The sequence below is a fragment of the Thalassophryne amazonica genome, chromosome 5 (genome assembly GCF_902500255.1).
Source record: "Thalassophryne amazonica chromosome 5, fThaAma1.1, whole genome shotgun sequence".
NCBI classification, from domain to species: domain Eukaryota; kingdom Metazoa; phylum Chordata; class Actinopteri; order Batrachoidiformes; family Batrachoididae; genus Thalassophryne; species Thalassophryne amazonica.
In genome coordinates this window covers 97,689,092-97,714,722 of record NC_047107.1, presented here as the reverse complement: position 1 = coordinate 97,714,722, position 25,631 = coordinate 97,689,092, and the positions used below count along the sequence as shown (strand labels likewise).

Below are 25,631 nucleotides of genomic sequence, written 5' to 3'. Positions count from 1 at the left end.
AGGGAGAGAGAAACGTGATTGCAGTGAAGACAGAAGGATAACAAGAAACATGTCAGCCCCCTGGAAGGTGCTGTTCTTTCAGATTCTTGTGCTTTTCAGCTCCTGCAGAAACATCAATACAGGTAAATGCCTATTTGGGTTTAATTTCAGTGTAACATCCTGGTTTTTTGCCTCCTTTTTTTCCCCCCCTCTTTTCATGTATGAAGGATTAGACTGAAATTGTCAGGATTTCCATACTGTCATGTACTACTATACTGTAACGGAGTTGCTACAAGTATTTTTGCTGTACAGTTGCCGGTCGCAAATATTTTGAGCCGTTATTCAGAGTCTGTATGTTTGACCTTCTCATGTCCTTTCCTCAAGTATTCTCAGCAGAGTGGAATAAGACTGACACAGCGTATACGCCATCATAGGACAAATACAACACCTGGCAATAATTATGGAATCACCGGCCTCGGAGGATGTTCATTCAGTTCTTTAATTTTGTAGAAAAAAGCAGATCACAGACATGACACAAAACTAAAGTCATTTCAAATGGCAACTTTCTGGCTTTAAGAAACACTATAAGAAATCAGGAAAAAAAATTGTGGCTGGCAGTAACGGTTACTTTTTTAGACCAAGCAGAGGGAAAAAAATATGGACTCACTCAATTATAAGGAAAAAATTATGGAATCACCCTGGAAATTTTCATCCCCAAAACTAACACCTGCATCAAATCAGATCTGCTCATTAGTCTGCATCTAAAAAGCAGTGATCACACCTTGGAGACCTGTTGCACCAAGTGGACTGACACGAATCATGGCTCCAACACGAGAGATGTCAATTGAAACAAAGGAGAGATTATCAAACTCTTAAAAGAGGGTAAATCATCACGCAATGTTGCAAAAGATGTTGGTTGTTCACAGTCAGCTGTGTCTAAACTCTGGACCAAATACAAACAACATGGGAAGGTTGTTAAAGGCAAATATACTGGTAGACCAAGGAAGACATCAAAGCGTCAAGACAGAAAACTTAAAGCAATATGTCTCAAAAATCGAAAATGCACAACAAAACAAATGAGGAACGAATGGGAGGAAACTGGAGGAAACTGGAGTCAACGTCTGTGACCGAACTGTAAGAAACCGCCTAAAGGAAATGGGATTTACATACAGAAAAGCTAAACGAAAGCCATCATTCAATCAATCAATCAATCAATTTTTTTTATATAGCGCCAAATCACAACAAACAGTTGCCCCAAGGCGCTTTATATTGTAAGGCAAGGCCATACAATAATTATGTAAAACCCCAACGGTCAAAACGACCCCCTGTGAGCAAGCACTTGGCTACAGTGGGAAGGAAAAACTCCCTTTTAACAGGAAGAAACCTCCAGCAGAACCAGGCTCAGGGAGGGGCAGTCTTCTGCTGGGACTGGTTGGGGCTGAGGGAGAGAACCAGGAAAAAGACATGCTGTGGAGGGGAGCAGAGATCGATCACTAATGATTAAATGCAGAGTGGTGCATACAGAGCAAAAAGAGAAAGAAACAGTGCATCATGGGAACCCCCCAGCAGTCTACGTCTATAGCAGCATAACTAAGGGATGGTTCAGGGTCACCTGATCCAGCCCTAACTATAAGCTTTAGCAAAAAGGAAAGTTTTAAGCCTAATCTTAAAAGTAGAGAGGGTGTCTGTCTCCCTGATCTGAATTGGGAGCTGGTTCCACAGGAGAGGAGCCTGAAAGCTGAAGGCTCTGCCTCCCATTCTACTCTTACAAACCCTAGGAACTACAAGTAAGCCTGCAGTCTGAGAGCGAAGCGCTCTATTGGGGTGATATGGTACTACGAGGTCCCTAAGATAAGATGGGACCTGATTATTCAAAACCTTATAAGTAAGAAGAAGAATTTTAAATTCTATTCTAGAATTAACAGGAAGCCAATGAAGAGAGGCCAATATAGGTGAGATATGCTCTCTCCTTCTAGTCCCCGTCAGTACTCTAGCTGCAGCATTTTGAATTAACTGAAGGCTTTTTAGGGAACTTTTAGGACAACCTGATAATAATGAATTACAATAGTCCAGCCTAGAGGAAATAAATGCATGAATTAGTTTTTCAGCATCACTCTGAGACAAGACCTTTCTGATTTTAGAGATATTGCGTAAATGCAAAAAAGCAGTCCTACATATTTGTTTAATATGCGCTTTGAATGACATATCCTGATCAAAAATGACTCCAAGATTTCTCACAGTATTACTAGAGGTCAGGGTAATGCCATCCAGAGTAAGGATCTGGTTAGACACCATGTTTCTAAGATTTGTGGGGCCAAGTACAATAACTTCAGTTTTATCTGAGTTTAAAAGCAGGAAATTAGAGGTCATCCATGTCTTTATGTCTGTAAGACAATCCTGCAGTTTAGCTAATTGGTGTGTGTCCTCTGGCTTCATGGATAGATAAAGCTGGGTATCATCTGCGTAACAATGAAAATTTAAGCAATGCTGTCTAATAATACTGCCTAAGGGAAGCATGTATAAAGTGAATAAAATTGGTCCTAGCACAGAACCTTGTGGAACTCCATAATTAACCTTAGTCTGTGAAGAAGATTCCCCATTTACATGAACAAATTGTAATCTATTAGATAAATATGATTCAAACCACTGCAGCGCAGTGCCTTTAATACCTATGGCATGCTCTAATCTCTGTAATAAAATTTTATGGTCAACAGTATCAAAAGCAGCACTGAGGTCTAACAGAACAAGCACAGAGATGAGTCCACTGTCTGAGGCCATAAGAAGATCATTTGTAACCTTCACTAATGCTGTTTCTGTACTATGATGAATTCTAAAACCTGACTGAAACTCTTCAAATAGACCATTCCTCTGCAGATGATCAGTTAGCTGTATTACAACTACCCTTTCAAGAATTTTTGAGAGAAAAGGAAGGTTGGAGATTGGCCTGTAATTAGCTAAGATAGCTCAATCAATCAATCAATTTTTTTTATATAGCGCCAAATCACAACAAACAGTTGCCCCAAGGCGCTTTATATTGTAAGGCAAGGCCATACAATAATTATGTAAAACCCCAACGGTCAAAACGACCCCCTGTGAGCAAGCACTTGGCTACAGTGGGAAGGAAAAACTCCCTTTTAACAGGAAGAAACCTCCAGCAGAACCAGGCTCAGGGAGGGGCAGTCTTCTGCTGGGACTGGTTGGGGCTGAGGGAGAGAACCAAGAAAAAGACATGCTGTGGAGGGGAGCAGAGATCGATCACTAATGATTAAATGCAGAGTGGTGCATACAGAGCAAAAAGAGAAAGAAACAGTGCATCATGGGAACCCCCCAGCAGTCTACGTCTATAGCAGCATAACTAAGGGATGGTTCAGGGTCACCTGATCCAGCCCTAACTATAAGCTTTAGCAAAAAGGAAAGTTTTAAGCCTAATCTTAAAAGTAGAGAGGGTGTCTGTCTCCCTGATCTGAATTGGGAGCTGGTTCCACAGGAGAGGAGCCTGAAAGCTGAAGGCTCTGCCTCCCATTCTACTCTTACAAACCCTAGGAACTACAAGTAAGCCTGCAGTCTGAGAGCGAAGCGCTCTATTGGGGTGATATGGTACTACGAGGTCCCTAAGATAAGATGGGACCTGATTATTCAAAACCTTATAAGTAAGAAGAAGAATTTTAAATTCTATTCTAGAATTAACAGGAAGCCAATGAAGAGAGGCCAATATGGGTGAGATATGCTCTCTCCTTCTAGTCCCCGTCAGTACTCTAGCTGCAGCATTTTGAATTAACTGAAGGCTTTTTAGGGAACTTTTAGGACAACCTGATAATAATGAATTACAATAGTCCAGCCTAGAGGAAATAAATGCATGAATTAGTTTTTCAGCATCACTCTGAGACAAGACCTTTCTGATTTTAGAGATATTGCGTAAATGCAAAAAAGCAGTCCTACATATTTGTTTAATATGCGCTTTGAATGACATATCCTGATCAAAAATGACTCCAAGATTTCTCACAGTATTACTAGAGGTCAGGGTAATGCCATCCAGAGTAAGGATCTGGTTAGACACCATGTTTCTAAGATTTGTGGGGCCAAGTACAATAACTTCAGTTTTATCTGAGTTTAAAAGCAGGAAATTAGAGGTCATCCATGTCTTTATGTCTGTAAGACAATCCTGCAGTTTAGCTAATTGGTGTGTGTCCTCTGGCTTCATGGATAGATAAAGCTGGGTATCATCTGCGTAACAATGAAAATTTAAGCAATACCGTCTAATAATACTGCCTAAGGGAAGCATGTATAAAGTAAATAAAATTGGTCCTAGCACAGAACCTTGTGGAACTCCATAATTAACTTTAGTCTGTGAAGAAGATTCCCCATTTACATGAACAAATTGTAATCTATTAGACAAATATGATTCAAACCACCGCAGCGCAGTGCCTTTAATACCTATGGCATGCTCTAATCTCTGTAATAAAATTTTATGGTCAACAGTATCAAAAGCAGCACTGAGGTCTAACAGAACAAGCACAGAGATGAGTCCACTGTCCGAGGCCATAAGAAGATCATTTGTAACCTTCACTAATGCTGTTTCTGTACTATGATGAATTCTAAAACCTGACTGAAACTCTTCAAATAGACCATTCCTCTGCAGATGATCAGTTAGCTGTTTTACAACTACCCTTTCAAGAATTTTTGAGAGAAAAGGAAGGTTGGAGATTGGCCTATAATTAGCTAAGATAGCTGGGTCAAGTGATGGCTTTTTAAGTAATGGTTTAATTACTGCCACCTTAAAAGCCTGTGGTACATAGCCAACTAACAAAGATAGATTGATCATATTTAAGATCGAAGCATTAAATAATGGTAGGGCTTCCTTGAGCAGCCTGGTAGGAATGGGGTCTAATAAACATGTTGATGGTTTGGATGAAGTAACTAATGAGAATAACTCAGACAGAACAATCGGAGAGAAAGAGTCTAACCAAATACCGGCATCACTGAAAGCAGCCAAAGATAACGATACGTCTTTGGGATGGTTATGAGTAATTTTTTCTCTAATAGTTAAAATTTTGTTAGCAAAGAAAGTCATGAAGTCATTACTAGTTAAAGTTAATGGAATACTCAGCTCAATAGAGCTCTGACTCTTTGTCAGCCTGGCTACAGTGCTGAAAAGAAACCTGGGGTTGTTCTTATTTTCTTCAATTAGTGATGAGTAGAAAGATGTCCTAGCTTTACGGAGGGCTTTTTTATAGAGCAACAGACTCTTTTTCCAGGCTAAGTGAAGATCTTCTAAATTAGTGAGACGCCATTTCCTCTCCAACTTACGGGTTATCTGCTTTAAGCTACGAGTTTGTGAGTTATACCACGGAGTCAGACACTTCTGATTTAAAGCTCTCTTTTTCAGAGGAGCTACAGCATCCAAAGTTGTCTTCAATGAGGATGTAAAACTATTGACGAGATACTCTATCTCCCTTACAGAGTTTAGGTAGCTACTCTGCACTGTGTTGGTATATGGCATTAGAGAACATAAAGAAGGAATCATATCCTTAAACCTAGTTACAGCGCTTTCTGAAAGACTTCTAGTGTAATGAAACTTATTCCCCACTGCTGGGTAGTCCATCAGAGTAAATGTAAATGTTATTAAGAAATGATCAGACAGAAGGGAGTTTTCAGGGAATACTGTTAAGTCTTCTATTTCCATACCATAAGTCAGAACAAGATCTAAGATATGATTAAAGTGGTGGGTGGACTCATTTACTTTTTGAGCAAAGCCAATAGAGTCTAATAATAGATTAAATGCAGTGTTGAGGCTGTCATTCTCAGCATCTGTGTGGATGTTAAAATCGCCCACTATAATTATCTTATCTGAGCTAAGCACTAAGTCAGACAAAAGGTATGAAAATTCACAGAGAAACTCACAGTAACGACCAGGTGGACGATAGATAATAACAAATAAAACTGGTTTTTGGGACTTCCAATTTGGATGGACAAGACTAAGAGACAAGCTTTCAAATGAATTAAAGCTCTGTCTGGGTTTTGGATTAATTAATAAGATGGAATGGAAGATTGCTGCTAATCCTCCACCCCGGCCCGTGCTACGAGCATTCTGACAGTTAGTGTGACTCGGGGGTGTTGACTCATTTAAACTAACATATTCATCCTGCTGTAACCAGGTTTCTGTTAGGCAGAATAAATCAATATGTTGATCAATTATTATATCATTTACCAACAGGGACTTAGAAGAGAGAGACCTAATGTTTAATAGACCACATTTAACTGTTTTAGTCTGTGGTGCAGTTGAAGGTGCTATATTATTTTTTCTTTTTGAATTTTTATGCTTAAATAGATTTTTGCTGGTTATTGGTAGTCTGGGAGCAGGCACCGTCTCTACGGGGATGGGGTAATGAGGGGATGGCAGGGGGAGAGAAGCTGCAGAGAGGTGTGTAAGACTACAACTCTGCTTCCTGGTCCCAACCCTGGATAGTCACGGTTTGGAGGATTTAAGAAAATTGGCCAGATTTCTAGAAATGAGAGCTGCTCCATCCAAAGTGGGATGGATGCCGTCTCTCCTAACAAGACCAGGTTTTCCCCAGAAGCTTTGCCAATTATCTATGAAGCCCACCTCATTTTTTGGACACCACTCAGACAGCCAGCAATTCAAGGAGAACATGCGGCTAAACATGTCACTCCCGGTCCGATTGGGGAGGGGCCCAGAGAAAACTACAGAGTCCGACATTGTTTTTGCAAAGTTACACACCGATTTAATGTTAATTTTAGTGACCTCCGATTGGCGTAACCGGGTGTCATTACTGCCGACGTGAATTACAATCTTACCAAATTTACGCTTAGCCTTAGCCAGCAGTTTCAAATTTCCTTCAATGTCGCCTGCTCTGGCCCCCGGAAGACAATTGACTATGGTTGCTGGTGTTGCTAACTTCACATTTCTCAAAACAGAGTCGCCAATAACCAGAGTTTGATCCTCGGCGGGTGTGTCGTCGAGTGGGAAAAAACGGTTAGAGATGTGAACGGGTTGGCGGTGTACACGGGGCTTCTGTTTAGGGCTACGCTTCCTCCTCACAGTCACCCAGTCGGCCTGCTTTCCCGGCTGCTCGGGATCTGCCAGGGGGGAACTAACGGCGGCTAAGCTACCTTGGTCCGCACCGACTACAGGGGCCTTGCTAGCTGTAGAATTTTCCACGGTGCGGAGCCGAGTCTCCAATTCGCCCAGCCTGGCCTCCAAAGCTACGAATAAGCTACACTTATTACAAGTACCATTACTGCTAAAGGAGGCCGAGGAATAACTAAACATTTCACACCCAGAGCAGAAAAGTGCGGGAGAGACAGGAGAAGCCGCCATGCTAAATCGGCTAAGAGCTAGTAGCTACGCTAAGCTAGCGGATTCCTAAAAACACGCAAAGTGAATAATGTGTAAATAATTTAGAGGTGATTCAGCAGAAGGAGTGCTTTAGTTAAGGCACGTAAAGATTACACTGGGAAACAAATCGTAATCTAGATAACTAGATCAATCTAACTGCGCAGATTAAACAGCTAACAGATACAGAAAAACACCGCTGTGCTCCGGAACAGGAAGTGATACAATACCGCAGTGAGAGCCAACCACCAGTAGAGGCAAGCAAGGGTCAAGTGATGGCTTTTTAAGTAATGGTTTAATTACTGCCACCTTAAACGCCTGTGGTACATAGCCAACTAATAAAGATAGATTGATCATATTTAAGCTCGAAGCATTAAATAATGGTAGGGCTTCCTTGAGCAGCCTGGTAGGAATGGGGTCTAATAGACATGTTGATGGTTTGGATGAAGTAACTAATGAAAATAACTCAGACAGAACAGTCTGAGAGAAAGAGTCTAACCAAATACCGGCATCACTGAAAGCAGCCAAAGATAACAATACGTCTTTGGGATGGTTATGAGTACTTTTTTCTCTAATAGTTAAAATTTTATTAGCAAAAAAAGTCATGAAGTCATTACTAGTTAAAGTTAAAGGAATACTCGGCTGAATAGAGCTCTGACTCTTTGTCAGCCTGGCTTCAGTGCTGAAAAGAAACCTGGGGTTGTTCTTATTTTCTTCAATTAGTGACGAGTTGTTGTGTGGGCCGCTGAAGAGGAGGTACTGCTGGCCCACCACCACCAGAGGGCGCCCTGCCTGCAGTGCGGGCTCCAGGCACCTGAGGGCGCTGCCGCCTGACAGGAGCAGCCAAGGTGACAGCTGTCACCAATCAACTGAGACAGCTGTCATCCATCAGCGGAGGGGTATATCAGCTGGATGGCATCTCCACCTCATTGCCGAGATATCGCTCAATCAAAGAGGTAACGAACTCAGCCAGTTGTTTCATTCAGAGACGTAATACTTTGTTGCTTGTGCTTAGGACACTGAAGACCCTTTTGGACGTGTTTGGATAAGTACACATATTCCTACACTTCAGTGTTGTTTTGTGATTTGAGGTGGAGGTGGTATTTCCACCTCACGTGTTGCTGGGTGCAGCCGCGCCCACACCTGACTGTTTCTGTTCCTCGCCAGCAGTACCGGATCCGACGAGTGGAGGCAGTGGCCACCTGGGAGTTCGGGACTTGGCGGCTCCAGTATTCCCGGGGTTCGGTGGCAGAGGAAATCGGGTTGGTTCCGGTTCGACTTGGACAGACGTCTCCTATCGTCGAGCCTGCCCACACGACACCGCTGTAATTGGACTCAATCTCGAGATTGTAATCTGTTGTGTTTGTTGTGCCTGTTTCACAACAGTAAAAGCAGTGTTATTTGACTCCTCCATTGTCCGTTCATTTGCGCCCCCTGTTGTGGGTCCGTGTTCCTACACTTTCACAACAGGATATCTCGGCCATCGTCATGGATCCCGAGGGGCGTCAACCGGCTGTTGAACGGCCAATGGAAGAACAGGGCGCGCAGGCGTCCGCGGGAGGGGTGATCGGTGAGTTGCAGCGGATCCTCAAAGCTTTCACGACTCGGTTAGATTTGATGACCGAGCAGAACGTCCTCCTGAACCGCAGGGTGGAGGCTCTCGCCGCACAGGTGGAAGCGCGCCCTCCGGGCGCCGCTGCGGCTCTCCCTCCCGTCGACCCTGTGCGTAACAGCGACGTTCCACAGGTCGTTCAACGACCCCTCCCACCTTCCCCTGAAGCTTACATAAGCCCCCCAGAGCCGTACGGAGGCTGTGCGGAGACGTGCGCGGATTTCCTTATGCAGTGTTCGCTCGTCTTCGCACAGCGTCCCGTCATGTACGCGACTGATGCTAGCAAAGTAGCTTATGTAATAAACCTGCTTCGCGGTGAGGCACGCGCTTGGGCTACAGCGCTCTGGGAGCAGAATTCACGGCTCCTTCTGACATATGATGGGTTTGTAAGGGAGCTCAGAACCGTGTTCGATCACCCCAATAGAGGAGAAACCGCTTCAACCGTGCTGCTGTCAATGAGACAGGGGCGTCGGAGCGCAGCTGCCTATGCAGTCGACTTCCGCATCGCGGCTGCGAGGTCCGGCTGGAATAGCACTGCCCTCCGCGCCGCCTTTGTAAACGGACTGTCTTTGGTTCTTAAGGAGCACCTGGTGGCTAAGGACGAACCGCGGGATTTAGATGGGCTCATCGATCTTGTCATACGGTTAGACAACCGGTTAGAAGAACGTCGGCGGGAACGAGACGAAGGGCGTGGCCGGGCACGCGCCGTCCCTCTCCCTTCCGGGTCCGACCGCGCTCCGCCTTCCCCACGCTCCACGGCCCCTGCGCTCCGTGGGGCCACAGCTCCCCCTGCTGACGAAGCTATGGACACGAGTAGGGCAACATTTAGGGCACCAGATGCACAGAGGAGACGGGCCCACGGAGCTTGTTTTGCTTGTGGCTCGAGAGAGCACCAAGAGAGAGACTGCCCCGAGCGGTTAAACACTAAATGCCCGCCCCTAGAGATTGGGCCAGGGGTGGGTCGAGACATTCACGTGGGACACACCCACATTGCCACACGACTCCCAGTCACGATCCTTTATGAGGATTTAACCCTGAAGGCCCCAGCACTGGTGGACACGGGCTCTGAGGGGAATCTGTTGGACAGCAGATGGGCCAGGGAGATAGGGCTCCCCCTGGTGGCGCTTACCTCGCCTGTACAGGTTCGGACACTAGATGGCTCCCTACTCCCTCCAATCACGCATAAGACACCACCTGTAACTCTGGTGGTGTCAGGAAATCACCGGGAGGTGATCGAGTTTTTTGTGACTCAGGCCACCTCCCGTGTGGTTTTAGGATTTCCCTGGATGTTGAAGCACAATCCCCGGATTGATTGGCCGTCCGGGGTAGTGGTTCAGTGGAGCGAGACCTGCCATCGGGTGTGTCTAGGTTCCTCGGTTCCTCCCGGCTCCCAAGCTAAGGAGAAGGTCAGAGTCCCGCCCAATCTAGGGACGGTGCCGGTGGAGTACCACGACCTTGTCGACGTGTTCGGCAAGGATCTGGCCCTCACTCTTCCCCCCCACCGTCCGTATGATTGTGCCATTGATTTGGTTCCGGGCAGTGAGTTCCCGTCCAGTAGGCTGTACAACCTCTCACGGCCTGAGCGCGAATCAATGGAGACCTACATTCGGGACTCGTTAGCTGCCGGGTTGATCCGGAATTCCACCTCCCCGATGGGCGCAGGTTTCTTTTTTGTGGGTAAAAAAGACGGCGGACTTCGTCCATGCATTGATTATAGGGGGCTGAACGAGATCACGGTTCGCAACCGATACCCGTTGCCCCTGTTGGATTCAGTGTTCACACCCCTGCATGGAGCCCAAATTTTCACCAAGCTCGATCTTAGAAACGCGTACCACCTGGTTCGGATCCGGAAGGGAGACGAGTGGAAGACGGCATTTAACACCCCCTTAGGTCACTTTGAGTACCTGGTCATGCCGTTCGGTCTCTCAAATGCTCCCGCGACATTCCAAGCGTTGGTTAATGATGTCTTGCGGGATTTCCTGCACCGGTTCATCTTCGTATATCTAGACGATATACTCATCTTTTCTCCGGACCCTGAGACCCATGTCCAGCATGTACGTCAGGTCCTGCAGCGGTTGTTGAAGAACCGGCTGTTTGTGAAGGGCGAGAAGTGTGAGTTTCACCGCACTTCTTTGTCCTTCTTGGGGTTCATTATCTCTTCCAACTCCGTCGCTCCTGATCCGGCCAAGGTTACGGCGGTGAGAGATTGGCCCCATCCCACAAGCCGTAGGAAGTTGCAACAGTTCCTAGGCTTTGCTAATTTCTACAGGAGGTTCATTAAGGGCTATAGCCAGGTAGTTAGCCCCCTGACAGCCCTGACCTCACCAAAAGTCCCCTTCACCTGGTCGGATCGTTGCGAAGCCGCGTTCAAGGAGTTGAAACGGCGCTTCTCGTCTGCACCTGTTTTGGTGCAGCCCGATCCTAGTCGCCAGTTAGTGGTTGAAGTGGACGCCTCGGACTCAGGGATAGGAGCCGTGCTGTCCCAGAGCGGGAAGACCGATAAGGTCCTTCACCCGTGTGCCTATTTTTCCCGCAGGTTGACCCCAGCCGAACGGAACTATGACGTCGGCAATCGAGAGCTCCTTGCGGTGAAAGAGGTTCTTGAGGAGTGGAGACATCTGTTGGAGGGAACGTCCGTGCCATTCACGGTTTTCACTGACCACCGGAACCTGGAGTATATCAGGACCGCCAAGCGACTGAATCCCAGGCAAGCCCGCTGGTCACTGTTCTTCGGCCGTTTTGACTTCCGGATCACCTACCGTCCCGGGACCAAGAATCAAAGATCGGATGCTTTGTCCCGGGTACATGAAGATGAGGTCAAAACGGAGTCGTCGGATCCCCCGGATCCCATCATCCCGGAGTCCGCTATCGTGGCCGCCCTCACCTGGGACGTGGAGAAGACCGTCCGGGATGCCCTGACACGAGACCCGGACCCCGGAACCGGACCGAAGAACAAACTCTACGTCCCACCAGAGGCTAGGGCTGCCGTCCTGGACTTCTGTCACGGTTCTAGGCTCTCCTGCCATCCTGGGGTGCGTAGGACCGTGGCAGTCGTCCGGCAGCGCTTCTGGTGGGCGTCCCTAGAGGCCGACGTCCGGGGTTACATCCAGGCCTGTACCACCTGCGCCAGGGGCAAGGCCGATCACCGCAAGACCTCGGGTTTGCTACAGCCGCTGCCTGTCCCTCATCGCCCCTGGTCCCACATCGGCCTGGATTTTGTCACGGGTCTCCCGCCGTCCCAGGGAAACACCGTCATCCTCACGATAGTGGACCGATTCTCCAAGGCGGCCCACTTCGTGGCCCTCCCGAAGCTACCAACGGCCCAGGAGACAGCGGACCTCCTAGTCCACCACGTCGTCCGTCTGCATGGGATACCATCAGACATCGTCTCCGATCGCGGTCCCCAGTTCTCCTCGCACGTTTGGAGGAGCTTTTGCCGGGAACTGGGGGCCACGGTCAGTCTCTCGTCCGGGTATCACCCCCAGACCAACGGACAAGCAGAACGGGCCAATCAAGAGATGGAGCAGACCTTACGTTGTGTGACAGCCGCGCACCCGGCAGCCTGGAGTACTCATCTGGCCTGGATCGAGTACGCCCACAACAGTCAAGTGTCGTCAGCCACCGGCCTCTCCCCTTTTGATGTGTGTTTGGGGTATCAGCCCCCATTGTTTCCGGTGGTTGAGGGAGAGGTCGGTGTGCCCTCGGTCCAGGCCCACCTGCGGAAGTGCCGTCGGGTGTGGCGTGCCGCCCGTTCTGCTTTGTTGAAGGCCCGGATGAGGGCGAAGACCCATGCAGACCGGCGGCGGACCCCGGCCCCAACGTATCGCCCCGGGCAGGAGGTGTGGTTGTCCACAAAGGACATCCCCCTACAAGTGGCCTCCCCGAAACTGAAGGAACGATACATAGGACCCTACAAGATCCTCAAAGTCATCAATCCCGCCGCAGTGAGGCTCCAGCTTCCGGCCTCACTGCGGATCCATCCCGTGTTCCACGTCTCAAAGCTCAAACCATATCACACCTCGCCCCTCTGTACTCCCGGTCCGGCACCACCTCCTGCCCGGATCATCGATGGCGAGCCGGCTTGGACGGTGCGCCGGCTTTTGGATGTCCGACAGATGGGCCGGGGTTTTCAATACCTGGTGGACTGGGAGGGGTACAGCCCCGAAGAACGCTCCTGGGTGAAGAAGAGCTTCATCCTGGACCCGGCCCTCCTGGCCGACTTTTACCGCCGCCACCCGGACAAGCCCGGTCGGGCGCCAGGAGGCGCCCATTGAGGGGGGGGTCCTGTTGTGTGGGCCGCTGAAGAGGAGGTACTGCTGGCCCACCACCACCAGAGGGCGCCCTGCCTGGAGTGCGGGCTCCAGGCACCAGAGGGCGCTGCCGCCTGACAGGAGCAGCCAAGGTGACAGCTGTCACCAATCAACTGAGACAGCTGTCATCCATCAGCGGAGGGGTATATCAGCTGGATGGCATCTCCACCTCATTGCCGAGATATCGCTCAATCAAAGAGGTAACGAACTCAGCCAGTTGTTTCATTCAGAGACGTAATACTTTGTTGCTTGTGCTTAGGACACTGAAGACCCTTTTGGACGTGTTTGGATAAATACACATATTCCTACACTTCAGTGTTGTTTTGTGATTTGAGGTGGAGGTGGTATTTCCACCTCACGTGTTGCTGGGTGCAGCCGCGCCCACACCTGACTGTTTCTGTTCCTCGCCAGCAGTACCGGATCCGACGAGCGGAGGCAGTGGCCACCTGGGAGTTCGGGACTTGGCGGCTCCAGTATTCCCGGGGTTCGGTGGCAGAGGAAATCGGGTTGGTTCCGGTTCGACTTGGACAGACGTCTCCTATCGTCGAGCCTGCCCACACGACACCGCTGTAATTGGACTCAATCTCGAGATTGTAATCTGTTGTGTTTGTTGTGCCTGTTTCACAACAGTAAAAGCAGTGTTATTTGACTCCTCCATTGTCCGTTCATTTGCGCCCCCTGTTGTGGGTCCGTGTTCCTACACTTTCACAACATGAGTAGTAAGATGTCCTAGCTTTATGGAAGGCTTTTTTATAGAGCAACAGACTCTTTTTCCAGGCTAAGTGAAGATCTTCTAAATTAGTGAGACGCCATTTCCTCTCCAACTTATGGGTTATCTGCTTTAAGCTGCGAGTTTGTGAGTTATACCACAGAGTCAGGCACTTCTGATTTAAAGCTCTCTTTTTCAGAGGAGCTACAGCATCCAAAGTTGTCTTCAATGAGGATGTAAAACTATTGACGAGATACTCTATCTCACTTACAGAGTTTAGGTAGCTACTCTGCACTGTGTTGGTATATGGCATTAGAGAACATAAAGAAGGAATCATATCCTTAAACCAAGTTACAGCGCTTTCTGAAAGACTTCTAGTGTAATGAAACTTATTCCCCACTGCTGGGTAGTCCATCAGAGTAAATGTAAATGTTATTAAGAAATGATCAGACAGAAGGGAGTTTTCAGGGAATACTGTTAAGTCTTCAATTTCCATACCATAAGTCAGAACAAGATCTAAGATATGATTAAAGTGGTGGGTGGACTCATTTACATTTTGAGCAAAGCCAATTGAGTCTAATAATAGATTAAATGCAGTGTTGAGGCTGTCATTCTCAGCATCTGTGTGGATGTTAAAATCGCCCACTATAATTATTTTATCTGAGCTAAGCACTAAGTCAGACAAAAGGTCTGAAAATTCACAGAGAAACTCACAGTAACGACCAGGAGGACGATAGATAACAACAAATAAAACTGGTTTTTGGGACTTCCAATTTGGATGGACAAGACTAAGAGTCAAGCTTTCAAATGAATTAAAGCTCTGTCTGGGTTTTTGATTAATTAATAAGCTGGAATGGAAGATTGCTGCTAATCCTCCGCCTCGGCCCGTGCTACGAGCATTCTGGCAGTTAGTGTGACTCGGGGATGTTGACTCATTTAAACTAACATATTCATCCTGCTGTAACCAGGTTTCTGTAAGGCAGAATAAATCAATATGTTTGAATTTTTATGCTTAAATCACAACAAACAGTTGCGCCTTGGGGCAAGCCATACAATAATTACAGAAAAACCCCAACGGTCAAAACGACCCCCTATGAGCAATCACTTGGCGACAGTGGGAGGGAAAAACTCCCTTTTAACAGGAAGAAACCTCCAGCAGAACCTGGCTCAGGGAGGGGCAGTCTTCTGCTGGGACTGGTTGGGGCTGTGGGGAGAGAATCAGGAAAAAAACATGCTGTGGAAGAGAGCAGAGATCAATCACTAATGATTAAACGCAGAGTGGTGCATACAGAGCAAAAAGAGGTGAATAAAAAGAAACATTCAGTGCATCATGGGAACCCCCCAGCAGTCTAAGTCTATAGCAGCATAACTAAGGGATGGTTCAAGGTCACCTGATCCAGCCCTAACTATAAGCTTTAGCAAAAAGGAAAGTTTTAAGCCTAATCTTAAAAGTAGAGAGGGTGTCTGTCTCCCTAATCTGAATTGGGAGCTGGTTCCACAGGAGAGGAGCCTGAAAGCTGAAGGCTCTGCCTCCCATTCTACTCTTACAAACCCTAGGAACTACAAGTAAGCCTGCAGTCTGAGAGCGACGTGCTCTATTGGGATGATATGGTGCTATGAGGTCCCTAAGATAAGATGGGACCTGATTATTCAAAACCTTATAAGTAAGAAGAAGAATTTTAAATTCTATTCTGGAATAAACAGGGAGCCAATGAAGAGAAGCCAATATGGGTGAAATATGCTCTCTCCTTCTAGTCCCTGTCAGTACTCTAGCCGCAACATTTTGAATTAACTGAAGGCTTTTCAGGGAACTTTTAGGACATCCTGATAATAATGAATTACAATAGTCCAGCCTAGAAGAAATAAATGCATGAATTAGCTTGTCAGCATCACTCTGAGTCAAGACCTTTCTAATTTTAGAGAGATTGCGCAAATGCAAAAAAGCAGTCCTACATATGTGCTTAATATGCACATTGAAGGACATATCCTGATCAAAAATGACTCCAAGATTTCTCACAATATTACTGGAGGTCAGGGTAATGCCATCCAGAGTAAGGATCTGGTTAGACACCATGTTTCTAAGATTTGTGGGGCCAATACAATAACTTCAGTTTTATCTGAATTTAAAAGCAGGAAATTAGAGGTCATCCATGTCTTTATGTCTGAAAGACATTCCTGCAGTTTAACTAATTGGTGTGTGTCCTCTGGCTTCATGGATAGATAAAGCTGGGTATCATCTGCGTAACAATTAAAAAATTTAAGCAATGCTTTCTAATAATACTGCCTAAGGGAAGCATGTATAAAGTGAATAAAATCGGTCCTAGCACAGAACCTTCTGGAACTCCATAATTAACCTTAGTCCGTGAAGAAGACTTCCCATTTACATGAAAAAATTGTAAACTATTAGATAAATATGATTCAAACCACTGCAGCGCAGTGCCTTTAATACCTATGGCATGCTCTAATCTCTGTAATAAAATTTTATGGTCAACAGTATCAAAAGCTGCACTGAGGTCTAACAGGACGAGCACAGAGATGAGTCCACTGTCTGAGGCCATAAGATCATTTGTAACCTTCACTAATGCTGTTTCTGTACTATGATGAATTCTGAAACCTGACTGAAACTCTTCAAATAGACCATTCCTCTGCAGATGATCAGTTAGCTGTTTTACAACTACCCTTTCAAGAATTTTTGAGAGAAAAGGAAGGTTGCAGATTGGCCTATAATTAGCTAAGATAGCTGGGTCAAGTGATGGCTTTTTAAGTAATGGTTTAATTACTGCCACCTTAAAAGCCTGTGGTACATAGCCAACTAATAAAGATAGACTGATCATATTTAAGATCGAAGCATTAATTAATGGTAGGGCTTCCTTGAGCAGCCTGGTAGGAATGGGGTCTAATAGACATGTTGATGGTTTGGAGGAAGTAACTAATGAAAATAAGTCAGAACAATCGGAGAGAAAGAGTCTAACCAAATACCAGCATTACTGAAAGCAGCAGAACATAAATATATGTATTTGGGATGGTTATGAATAATTTTTTCTCTAATACTTAAAATTTTATTTGCAAAGAAAGTCATGAAGTCATTACTAGTTAAAGTTAAATGAATACTTGGCTCAATAGAGCTCTGACTCTTTGTCAGCCTGGCTACAGTGCTGAAAAGAAACCTGGGGTTGTTCTTATTTTCTTCAATTAGTGATGAATAGTAAGATGTCCTAGCTTTACGGAGGGCTTTTTTTTTATAGAGCAACAGACTCTTTTTCCAGGCTAAATGAAGATCTTCTAAATTAGTGAGATGCCATTTCCTCTCCAGCTTATGGGTTATCTGCTTTAAGCTGCAAGTTTGTGGGTTATACCACGGAGTCAGGCACTTCTGATTTAAGGCTCTCTTTTTCAGAGGAGCTACAGCATCCAAAGTTGTGCTCAATGAGGATGTAAAGCTATTGATGAGATAATCTATCTCACTCACAGAGTTTAGGTAGCTACTCTGCACTGTGTTGGTATATGGCATTGAAGAACATAACAAAGAAGGAATCTTATCCTTAAACCTAGTTACAGCGCTTTCAGAAAGACTTCTACTGTAATGAAACTTATTCCCCACTGCTGGGTAGTCCATTAAAGTAAATGTAAATGTTATTAAGAAATGATCAGACAAAAGGGGGTTTTCAGGGAATACTGTTAAGTCTTCAATTTCTATGCCCTATGTCAGAACAAGATCTAAAGTGTGGTTAAAGTGGTGGGTGGGCTCATTTACATTTTGAGCAAAGCCAACTGAGTCTAATAATAGATTAAATGCAGTGTTGAGGCTGTCATTCTCAGCATCTGTGTGGATGTTAAAATCACCCACTATAATTATCTTATCTGAGCTAAGTACTAAGTCAGACAAAGGGTCTGAAAAATCACAAAGGAACTCACAGTAACGACCAGGTGGACGATAGATAATAAGAAATAAAACTGGTTTTTGAGACTTCTAATTTGGATGGACAAGACTAAGAGTCAATCTTTCAAATGAATTAAAGATCTGTCTGGGTCTTTGATTAATTAATAAGCTGGAATGGAAGATTGCTGCTAATCCTCCTCCTCAACCCGTGCTTCGAGCATTCTGACAGTTAGTGTGACTCGGGGGTGGTGACTCATTTAAACTAACATATTCATCCTGCTGTAACCAGGTTTCTGTAAGGCAGAATAAATCAATATGTTGATCAATTATTATATCATTTACTAACAGGGACTTAGAAGAGAGAGACCTAATATGTAATAAACCACATTTAACTGTTTTAGTCTGTGGTGCAGTTTAAGGTGCTATATTATTTTTTCTTTTTGAATTTTTATGCTTAAATAGATTTTTACTGGTTATTGGTGGTCTGGGAGCAGGCACCGTCTCTACGGGGATGGTGTATTGGCGGGATGGCAGGGGGAGAGAAGCTGCAGAGAGGTGTGTAAGACTACAACTCTGCTTCCTGGTCCCAACCCTGGATAGTCACGATTTGGAGGGTTTAATAAACTTGGCCAGATTTCTAGAGATGAGAGCTGCTCCATCCAAAGTGGGATGGATGCCGTCTTTCCTAACAAGACCAGGTTTTCCCCAGAAACTTTGCCAATAATCTATGAAGCCCACCTCATTTTTTGGACACCACTCAGACAGCCAGCAATTCAGGGAGAACATGCGGCTAAACATGGCACTCCCGGTCTGATTGGGGAGGGCCCAGAGAAAACTACAGAGTCCGACATTGTTTTTGCAAAGTTACACACTGATTCAATATTAATTTTAGTGACTTCTGATTGGCGTAACCGGGTGTCATTACTGCTGACGTGAATTACAATCTTACCAAATTTATGCTTAGCCTTAGCCAGCAGTTTCAAATTTCCTTCAGTGTCGTCTGCTCTGGCTCCCGGAAGACATTTGACTATGGTTGCTGGTGTCGCTCACTTCACATTTCTCAAAACAGAGTCGCCAATAACCAGAGTTTGTTCCTCGGCGGGTGTGTCGCCGAGTGGGGAAAAACGGTTAGAAATGTGAACGGGTTGGTGGTGTACAGGGGGCTTCTGTTTAGAATTACGCTTCTTCCTCACAGTTACCCAGCCGGCCTGCTTTCCTGGCTGCTCGGGATCTGCTGGGGGACAGCTAACGGCGGCTAAGCTACCTTGTTCCGCACCAACTACAGGGGCCTGGCTAGCTGTAGGATTTTCCAAGGTGCGGAGCCGAGTCTCCAATTCGCCCAGCCTGGCCTCCAAAGCTACGAACAAGCTACACTTATTACAAGTACCGTTATTGCTAAAGGAGGCCGAGGAATAACTAAACAATAGTTTAGCTATTCCTAAACTAAACTAAATTTTATATATATATATATATATATATATATATATATATATATATATATATTCACACTATTAATACAAATAAAAAAATGGCACAATTAAAATTAGATGAATGTAAATGTAAGAAAGGTTGTGCAGTTTAAAATAGGAATGGGCTGTCAAAATCTAATGATAGGTATAGGTCTATAGAACAGCATTTGGGTCCAGACCCATGCCGTGGTCCACCTATTGGTGATGGCAGCTTTATAACAATGTAGCAATGCCCTATCATCCAAACAGCAACACTCTAGTAGCATATGTCAACTCAGAATTACTTATCAAGTATAAGCTCTTATGAAACAGAATATTTCTATTGAGATAAAATGATTCACAGGGTAAGTAGCGGGAAATGAATTAATCAAAGAAGGATGAATAAAATGATTCTAATTAAAAGGTTATCTTTCTTTTCCTGTCAGAAACACCTAGCCAAATGCCCTCACTTGTGCTTCCCACCACTCCTCTCCCAACAACAGAAAGGAGCATCGTCCTTAATGGTAATATTTTCTCCACGTATTACATTAATTCATTTTCTATACTGGAAAGGCCGCCAGTCTATCACACGGCCACATATAGGCAGATACGTTCATACGCTCACTAACACCTACGGTCAATGTTAAAAGTTCCAAATTCAGCTAACCTGCATGTCTTTTTGTGACATTTCATTTCTGTCCCCATTGTGGTGATCACCACCATAACTTGAATGAAACAAAGGAACATTGTAGCCACCTCAAACCTATGATGATGTCAGCAGTCTGCTTCAGTGTCAGTATCTGATTGTAAATGTGTACGTGATTGTGCAAAACCTTTGAATAAATGAGTTCCGATTTCAACTTGTGGTTAAAATCCTTTCACAATTCTGATGGCAGGTGAAAGTCATACAGAGAAAATTGAACTCTTGCAACCCGTCAATCTTGTACTGGAGTGTACCTGGATCAGTAATCAAACCAAATCACTAAATATAACCGGATACTGGAAGAAAGATGGAGATGTAATTGAAAACAGTCATCTCACAGTACCACTGGAGAATGGCCAGTATATCCTGAAAAGAATGTAAGTACTGCAGGAAAAATGCATCACATGTATACATATGAGATTTATTATATAGTACATTAACATTCAACTGGTTTAGAAATTTTCCTTCTCTTACTACACCTTACCTCCAATTTGGAGTTGGGTAATTTATCAAAATGTCATCTGAAAACCATGAAAAAAGTTTCAATCAACATGAAAATATCATTTAAAAGAAATTTAAAATAACATACAGGGTGTGATTGAAAGGTTTTCAGCCTGACCCAGAATAAGTAGGTTGTGGTTCTCCATCTTTTGCATTCTGAGAAACCAGCATTTCTCTTGAGAATGTGTGAAATCTAGACTCACTAGGTGAATATTTCCAGACACTATATTTAAGTGACGTGAGTATGGGGTGTGTCAGATTGGCAAAATGGACAAAGCTGGTGGGTGTGCTGTGATTCAGTATCTCATGAAAAACGGAGTGTCTCCGAAGGAGATCCTTGAGGACATAGTAAAGACATTAGGAGAGGATGCCCTGTCTTATGCCCAAGTGGTTAATGCGCTTGGTTTCAGTGCAGAAGGTTCCGGGTTCAAATCCCACCCCTGCCACATTTCTGCCTGTAATGTGGAGTTGCGTCAGGAAGGGCATCCGGCGTAAAACCTGTGCCAATTCAACATGCAGATCCACCTTGGATTTGCTGTGGCGACCCCGAGTGCAAACAAGGGAGCAGCTGAAGGGACTTACTAAGTGTTGGTCAGCCAAATTCAAGAGGGGTGAACAAGTGTCCAAGATGGAGCAAGATCAGGAAGATCCAGAACTGCCACCTCAATTGATATGAGCCAGAAGATCCATGATGTGATCCCCGCTGACAGAAGAGTAAAGAGAAAGAGTAAGAGAGTTCATTTGGTTCAGATGGAAGACCTGGGAATGACGAAACATTCAGTATGATGGCTCACAATGCTTCTCCCGCTCAATCACAACCCCACAAGGTTCCAGATGTCCAGGGAGAATTTTTGGCTTTATGAGGCAGAGCCAGATAACTTCACGTAACAATTTGTGACCTGAGTCCATCACTTCAAACTGTAGTCCAAACAACAGTTAAACCAGTGGAAACGTGGGTTTTCCCCCATCGGAGAAAGCCAAAGCTGTCTCATCTGCTGGAAACGTCATCGTCTCTTGTCTTCTGGGATTCTGAGGGCATCATAATGGTGGACTATCCCCACGAGGTTCTTTTGTGACAACTCTAGGAGAAAACAAAGCAGTAGCAGCATAGATTGCTCCAACAAGGTGTTCCGTTTCACCAGAGCAATGCTCCAGTCCACATGCTGGTCATCACAATGGCTGCCATTCATGAATGTGGCTTTGAACTTCTTCCGCACCCACCTCATTCCCCTAATTTGGCTCTGTCAGGCTTTCATCTGTTTTTCCAAACATGATGATGCATCTTGGTGCAACTTATTATAATACTGATAATGATGTCATATCTGCAGTGGATGACTTCCTCCAGCTTCAGGATAAAACCTTCTATGAGAACGGTATTAAGGCACTGCAGGGATGCTGGAAAAAACTGTGTGGATGTACTTGGGGATTATGCTGAAAAATAAAGCAGTACATTAATTCAGTTGTGGTTTCTTCATGGTCGGCCTTAACACTTTTCAATCACTCTTCATAGATTGTTTCTGTCCATTGTTGGCATCATCAATTATGTCATCTGTGAGTTCTGAAGGAACCCTCTGAGTTGGTCAAACTGCAAATTGCATTTAAATGTGGAAAATGCTTATGGGTTGATTCAGTTTCAATTCAGGGCCTCTGAGTCTTTTGTTCAAAAATGAGTACAGTATTAGTAGTACAGAAACACTGTAATTTTTAGTATCAATATGCTGTATTTTTTGTATTTACTTCACATGCTTCTACATTAAACATCAAATCTGTTCTTTACAGGTTCAACATTGTCAGTGAAGAAAATCTTGGAAATTACTCGTGCCTCTTTGAAAATGAAGCAAAAATAGATTTTATTGTGGCAGGTATATACTAAACCTTTCATATTAGATTTTTGACAACTTGCATCATGTTTTGCATTTTCCTGCGGGGGGGGGGTCCAAGTCTTATTTAGGGGGATCACATCCCCCATTACCCTGTTTTAATTCAAACCAAGAATCCTTTGCTGCCGTTCACCTGCAAACTATTATTTCGACACAGCAGTGTGTGCAGGTGCCATTTTCTCACCGTTATGTTCTTCAATTTCTTTCCCACCAGTTCCACAAATCAGTGAGGCGCGAGATAAGCCAGTTATCAGCTATGTCCGAGATTCTGTGGTGATTTTGTGTAAAATGAAGAAAACCAAACCAAAGCCTAACACCTGGTACTGGTATAAAGCAAATGGGACAGAAAAGGTCAGTGGGATGTTATGATGCGGTTTTAAGTGAGATTTGTGTCACTGTTTTGTAATAATATAGTGGGACAGATATGTCAAATGAGTGTGTTTTATGGTAAAAGCACAAATTTTGCTCAAACATTGTTTGATATATAATAAGTAAATATGTTTGGCCTACAGTGAAACCCTGTGTGCTGGGTCTTGCACAGAGAAATGCGCCACATTGCCACAATGTCATAGCTGACCACACCACAAATTCCTGCCCTGATGTGATAATCAGAACTGTGGTTTCCTCCCCAGGAGCAGATTGACACTGATGCAGAGCCTCATCGGTACGAAATCAAAAACCAAGATTGGAAGACCAAACTGAAGGTGCACAACCTGAGTGAGGCTGACTCAGGGATGTATTACTGCGGCGCAGTGTACGCCATCAGCACCAGTATGAGCCATGTGGAGTTGAAGGTCATCTCCATCCATGAGCCTCTTAAACCCTTCATAGCCATCATGGCCGAAGTGATCGTTCTGGTTACCGCCATTCTGCTCTACGAAAAAACTCGGTCCAAGAAGGACAACGCAGAAGGTAGTGAGACTGCATGGAATTGTTTTTAGGAGCACGCATGTCATCGTGTGAAATGTTATATTTGAATATGTGCCTGTTTTGTCCTCAGAAAATGGAGTGAATTTTGACCAAGCCAATCCAATGTGAGTCTGACACAGTGAATCATACCAAGTTCAGTTTGCCTCACATGTAACATGTTTTCATGACTACTTTTATCTTTATCAGGACTCAAGAAAATCATGATCAAGAAGGAAGTTTACAAAGGAGACAGAGGAAAACAGACTGAAACTGCATACATAGGACAGCTGCTTAACGCAGTATGCTGAATGTTCATGTTGCAGATCAACAGTGATCAGGTATCAGCTCTGATCCTTCTTTTCTCTGTGCACATAAAACCCTCACTGGTACCTCTGAATGTTTCAATCCCTTTGTAATACAAGCTTGTGAGCAAAAACATTATTTGAAGGACATGGAAGCTAACACAACATCACGGGATACACATCTCACTCCAAAATGAACAAACACTCAGAGGATTCAGTCTCACCCAGAACCATCTCCCCACACGCGTGTCGGTGAATATTACAAATGCAGCAGCAGCTGTGGAAAATTATTACTCAACTTTATTTATATAGCACTTTAACAACCGTAGTTGAAAACAAAGTGATGTACATAAAAAAACATAAAACTATTAAAAGCAATAAAATAAATAAGAACATGCAGGTGATTACTGAGCTGATCACAACAGTAAAGTTTGTAAATAGTCATTTGTAAAGAGACGTGTATATGAAATGATCACACAGACCATATTTATGAGTCACTACAAACCATAATAATGTCATACAGCTGTGTTCAAAATAATAGCAGTTTATTTCCATACACGCAAATGCATTGGGAACACTGCACATTCTATTTCAAATCAAAACATGAAGGTTTTTTCATTTATATAAAATTTGGTATTGCTTTACACAAAGTGAAGAAAAAGGAATGTTTGGCTGTAATCGAGTCGACCAGCTTCTGGCCGCTGTGAGCAGGTTTTCCAGTCCAGGACATTTGGACAACATTCCACAGTTCCTCTGCATTTCTTTGTTTTGCCTCAGAAACAATATTTTTGACATCGCTCCACAAAGTTTTCTGTTGGATTAACTTCGGGGGATTGGGCTGGCCACTCCACAACATTAATCTTGTTGGTCTGGAACCACATTGCTGGTGTGTTTGGGGTCGCTGTCTTGTTGAAACACCCATTTCAAGGGCATTTCCTCTTCAGCATAAAGCAACGTGACCTCTTCAGGCCAGACACCACAATATGAGAAACATCCACAAATCATGATGCTTGCTCCACCATGCTTCACTGTCTTCAGTGTACTGTGGCTTGAATTGTTTTTGGGGGATTGTCTGACAAACTGTCTGTGGCCCCTAGACCCAAAAAGAACAATCTTGTTTTCATACACTCACTCATACTCATTCATCTTCAACCGCTTATCCGGGATCCATGGGCGGCGCTAAGGGCTAGGTGGTGCTAGCACCCCCCCCCCCCCAAAAAAAAAAAATTCATTTATTATTTTAATTTAATTTTATCCCATGTTTTTAAGGCCTTGTCTACACTGAAATTGACTTCTGCTATACAATCTTTTTCTTTGTCATTTTCAAAAAGTGTTCCGTTCAATATCACCATTGTCAGATCCAGTGAAACTGCGTGAAAATGCTGTAGTACACATGACAGGCCTGTATGTGGCGCTGTAACTCTTCTACAAAAATGGAGAAGACGTGGGGCTAATGTAGCAACAAAAGCTAACACTTTAGAAGCCGGCTCACGGATTAAATAAAGTCTTTTAATCTGACCTGTTGCCAGAATTCATCAAGAGATGAAAACTGTTGTGCACATGACACCCTTGTTTTGTAAGATGACGTTTGGAAATGCGTTAATTAATTCGAGTTTTTAAAGAAGCCCTTCAGCGTCTCTCTGCTCCGGGTGAGTTTCTCAGACTGAGCTGGAGGACGCCAGCAGTTTGTCGAAGCCACCAATAAAAAAAAGAAGCTAAAATTAGACTGTTAAATTACACTGTGAACAACATGTTATAGAGGCAGGGCGATGACATCGTCCTTTCAGTTTTCCACAGTAAGACGCTTCTGGCATTTCCAGATTTATGTGATTAGATAAATATTCCACTCATAAAAGAAAATAAATTCATCGACAGAACTGATTGTTTTACACAAAATGAGTGTAACATGACGTTCAACAATGTCATGATATTAATAATAAGGCACCTTTCATTAATAAAAATTTGAAAGTGCTACAGGAAAAAATACAACCAAGGATAAATAAGAGAATAAAATTAAGATTAAAAAAGCCACCAATATGTAAAC

The 25,631-nt window shown here is 44.4% G+C and overlaps 1 protein-coding gene across 1 annotated transcript; it reads left to right on the top strand.

The window, feature by feature from the left end:
* Positions 1 to 23,802, top strand: emb (embigin). Its single transcript, XM_034170945.1, has 8 exons — positions 1 to 122; positions 19,739 to 19,816; positions 20,189 to 20,372; positions 22,276 to 22,358; positions 22,591 to 22,727; positions 23,009 to 23,288; positions 23,377 to 23,410; positions 23,493 to 23,802. The coding sequence occupies exons 1-8, from the start codon at positions 50 to 52 to the stop codon at positions 23,551 to 23,553; spliced, it is 930 nt and encodes a 309-aa protein (XP_034026836.1). The 5' UTR covers positions 1 to 49; the 3' UTR covers positions 23,554 to 23,802.
* The last annotated feature ends 1,829 nt before the right edge of the window (positions 23,803 to 25,631 follow it).

What these genes read in the sequence shown, in the direction of transcription:
- emb (XM_034170945.1), top strand. Translation starts at nt 50, where the DNA reads ATGTCAGCCCCCTGGAAGGTGCTGTTCTTTCAGATTCTTGTGCTTTTC. An exon ending in CTGCAGAAACATCAATACAG is followed by an intron (nt 123 to 19,738) that starts GTAAATGCCTAT and finishes TTTTCCTGTCAG; the next exon opens with AAACACCTAGCCAAATGCCC. An exon ending in AATAGATTTTATTGTGGCAG is followed by an intron (nt 22,359 to 22,590) that starts GTATATACTAAA and finishes CTTTCCCACCAG; the next exon opens with TTCCACAAATCAGTGAGGCG.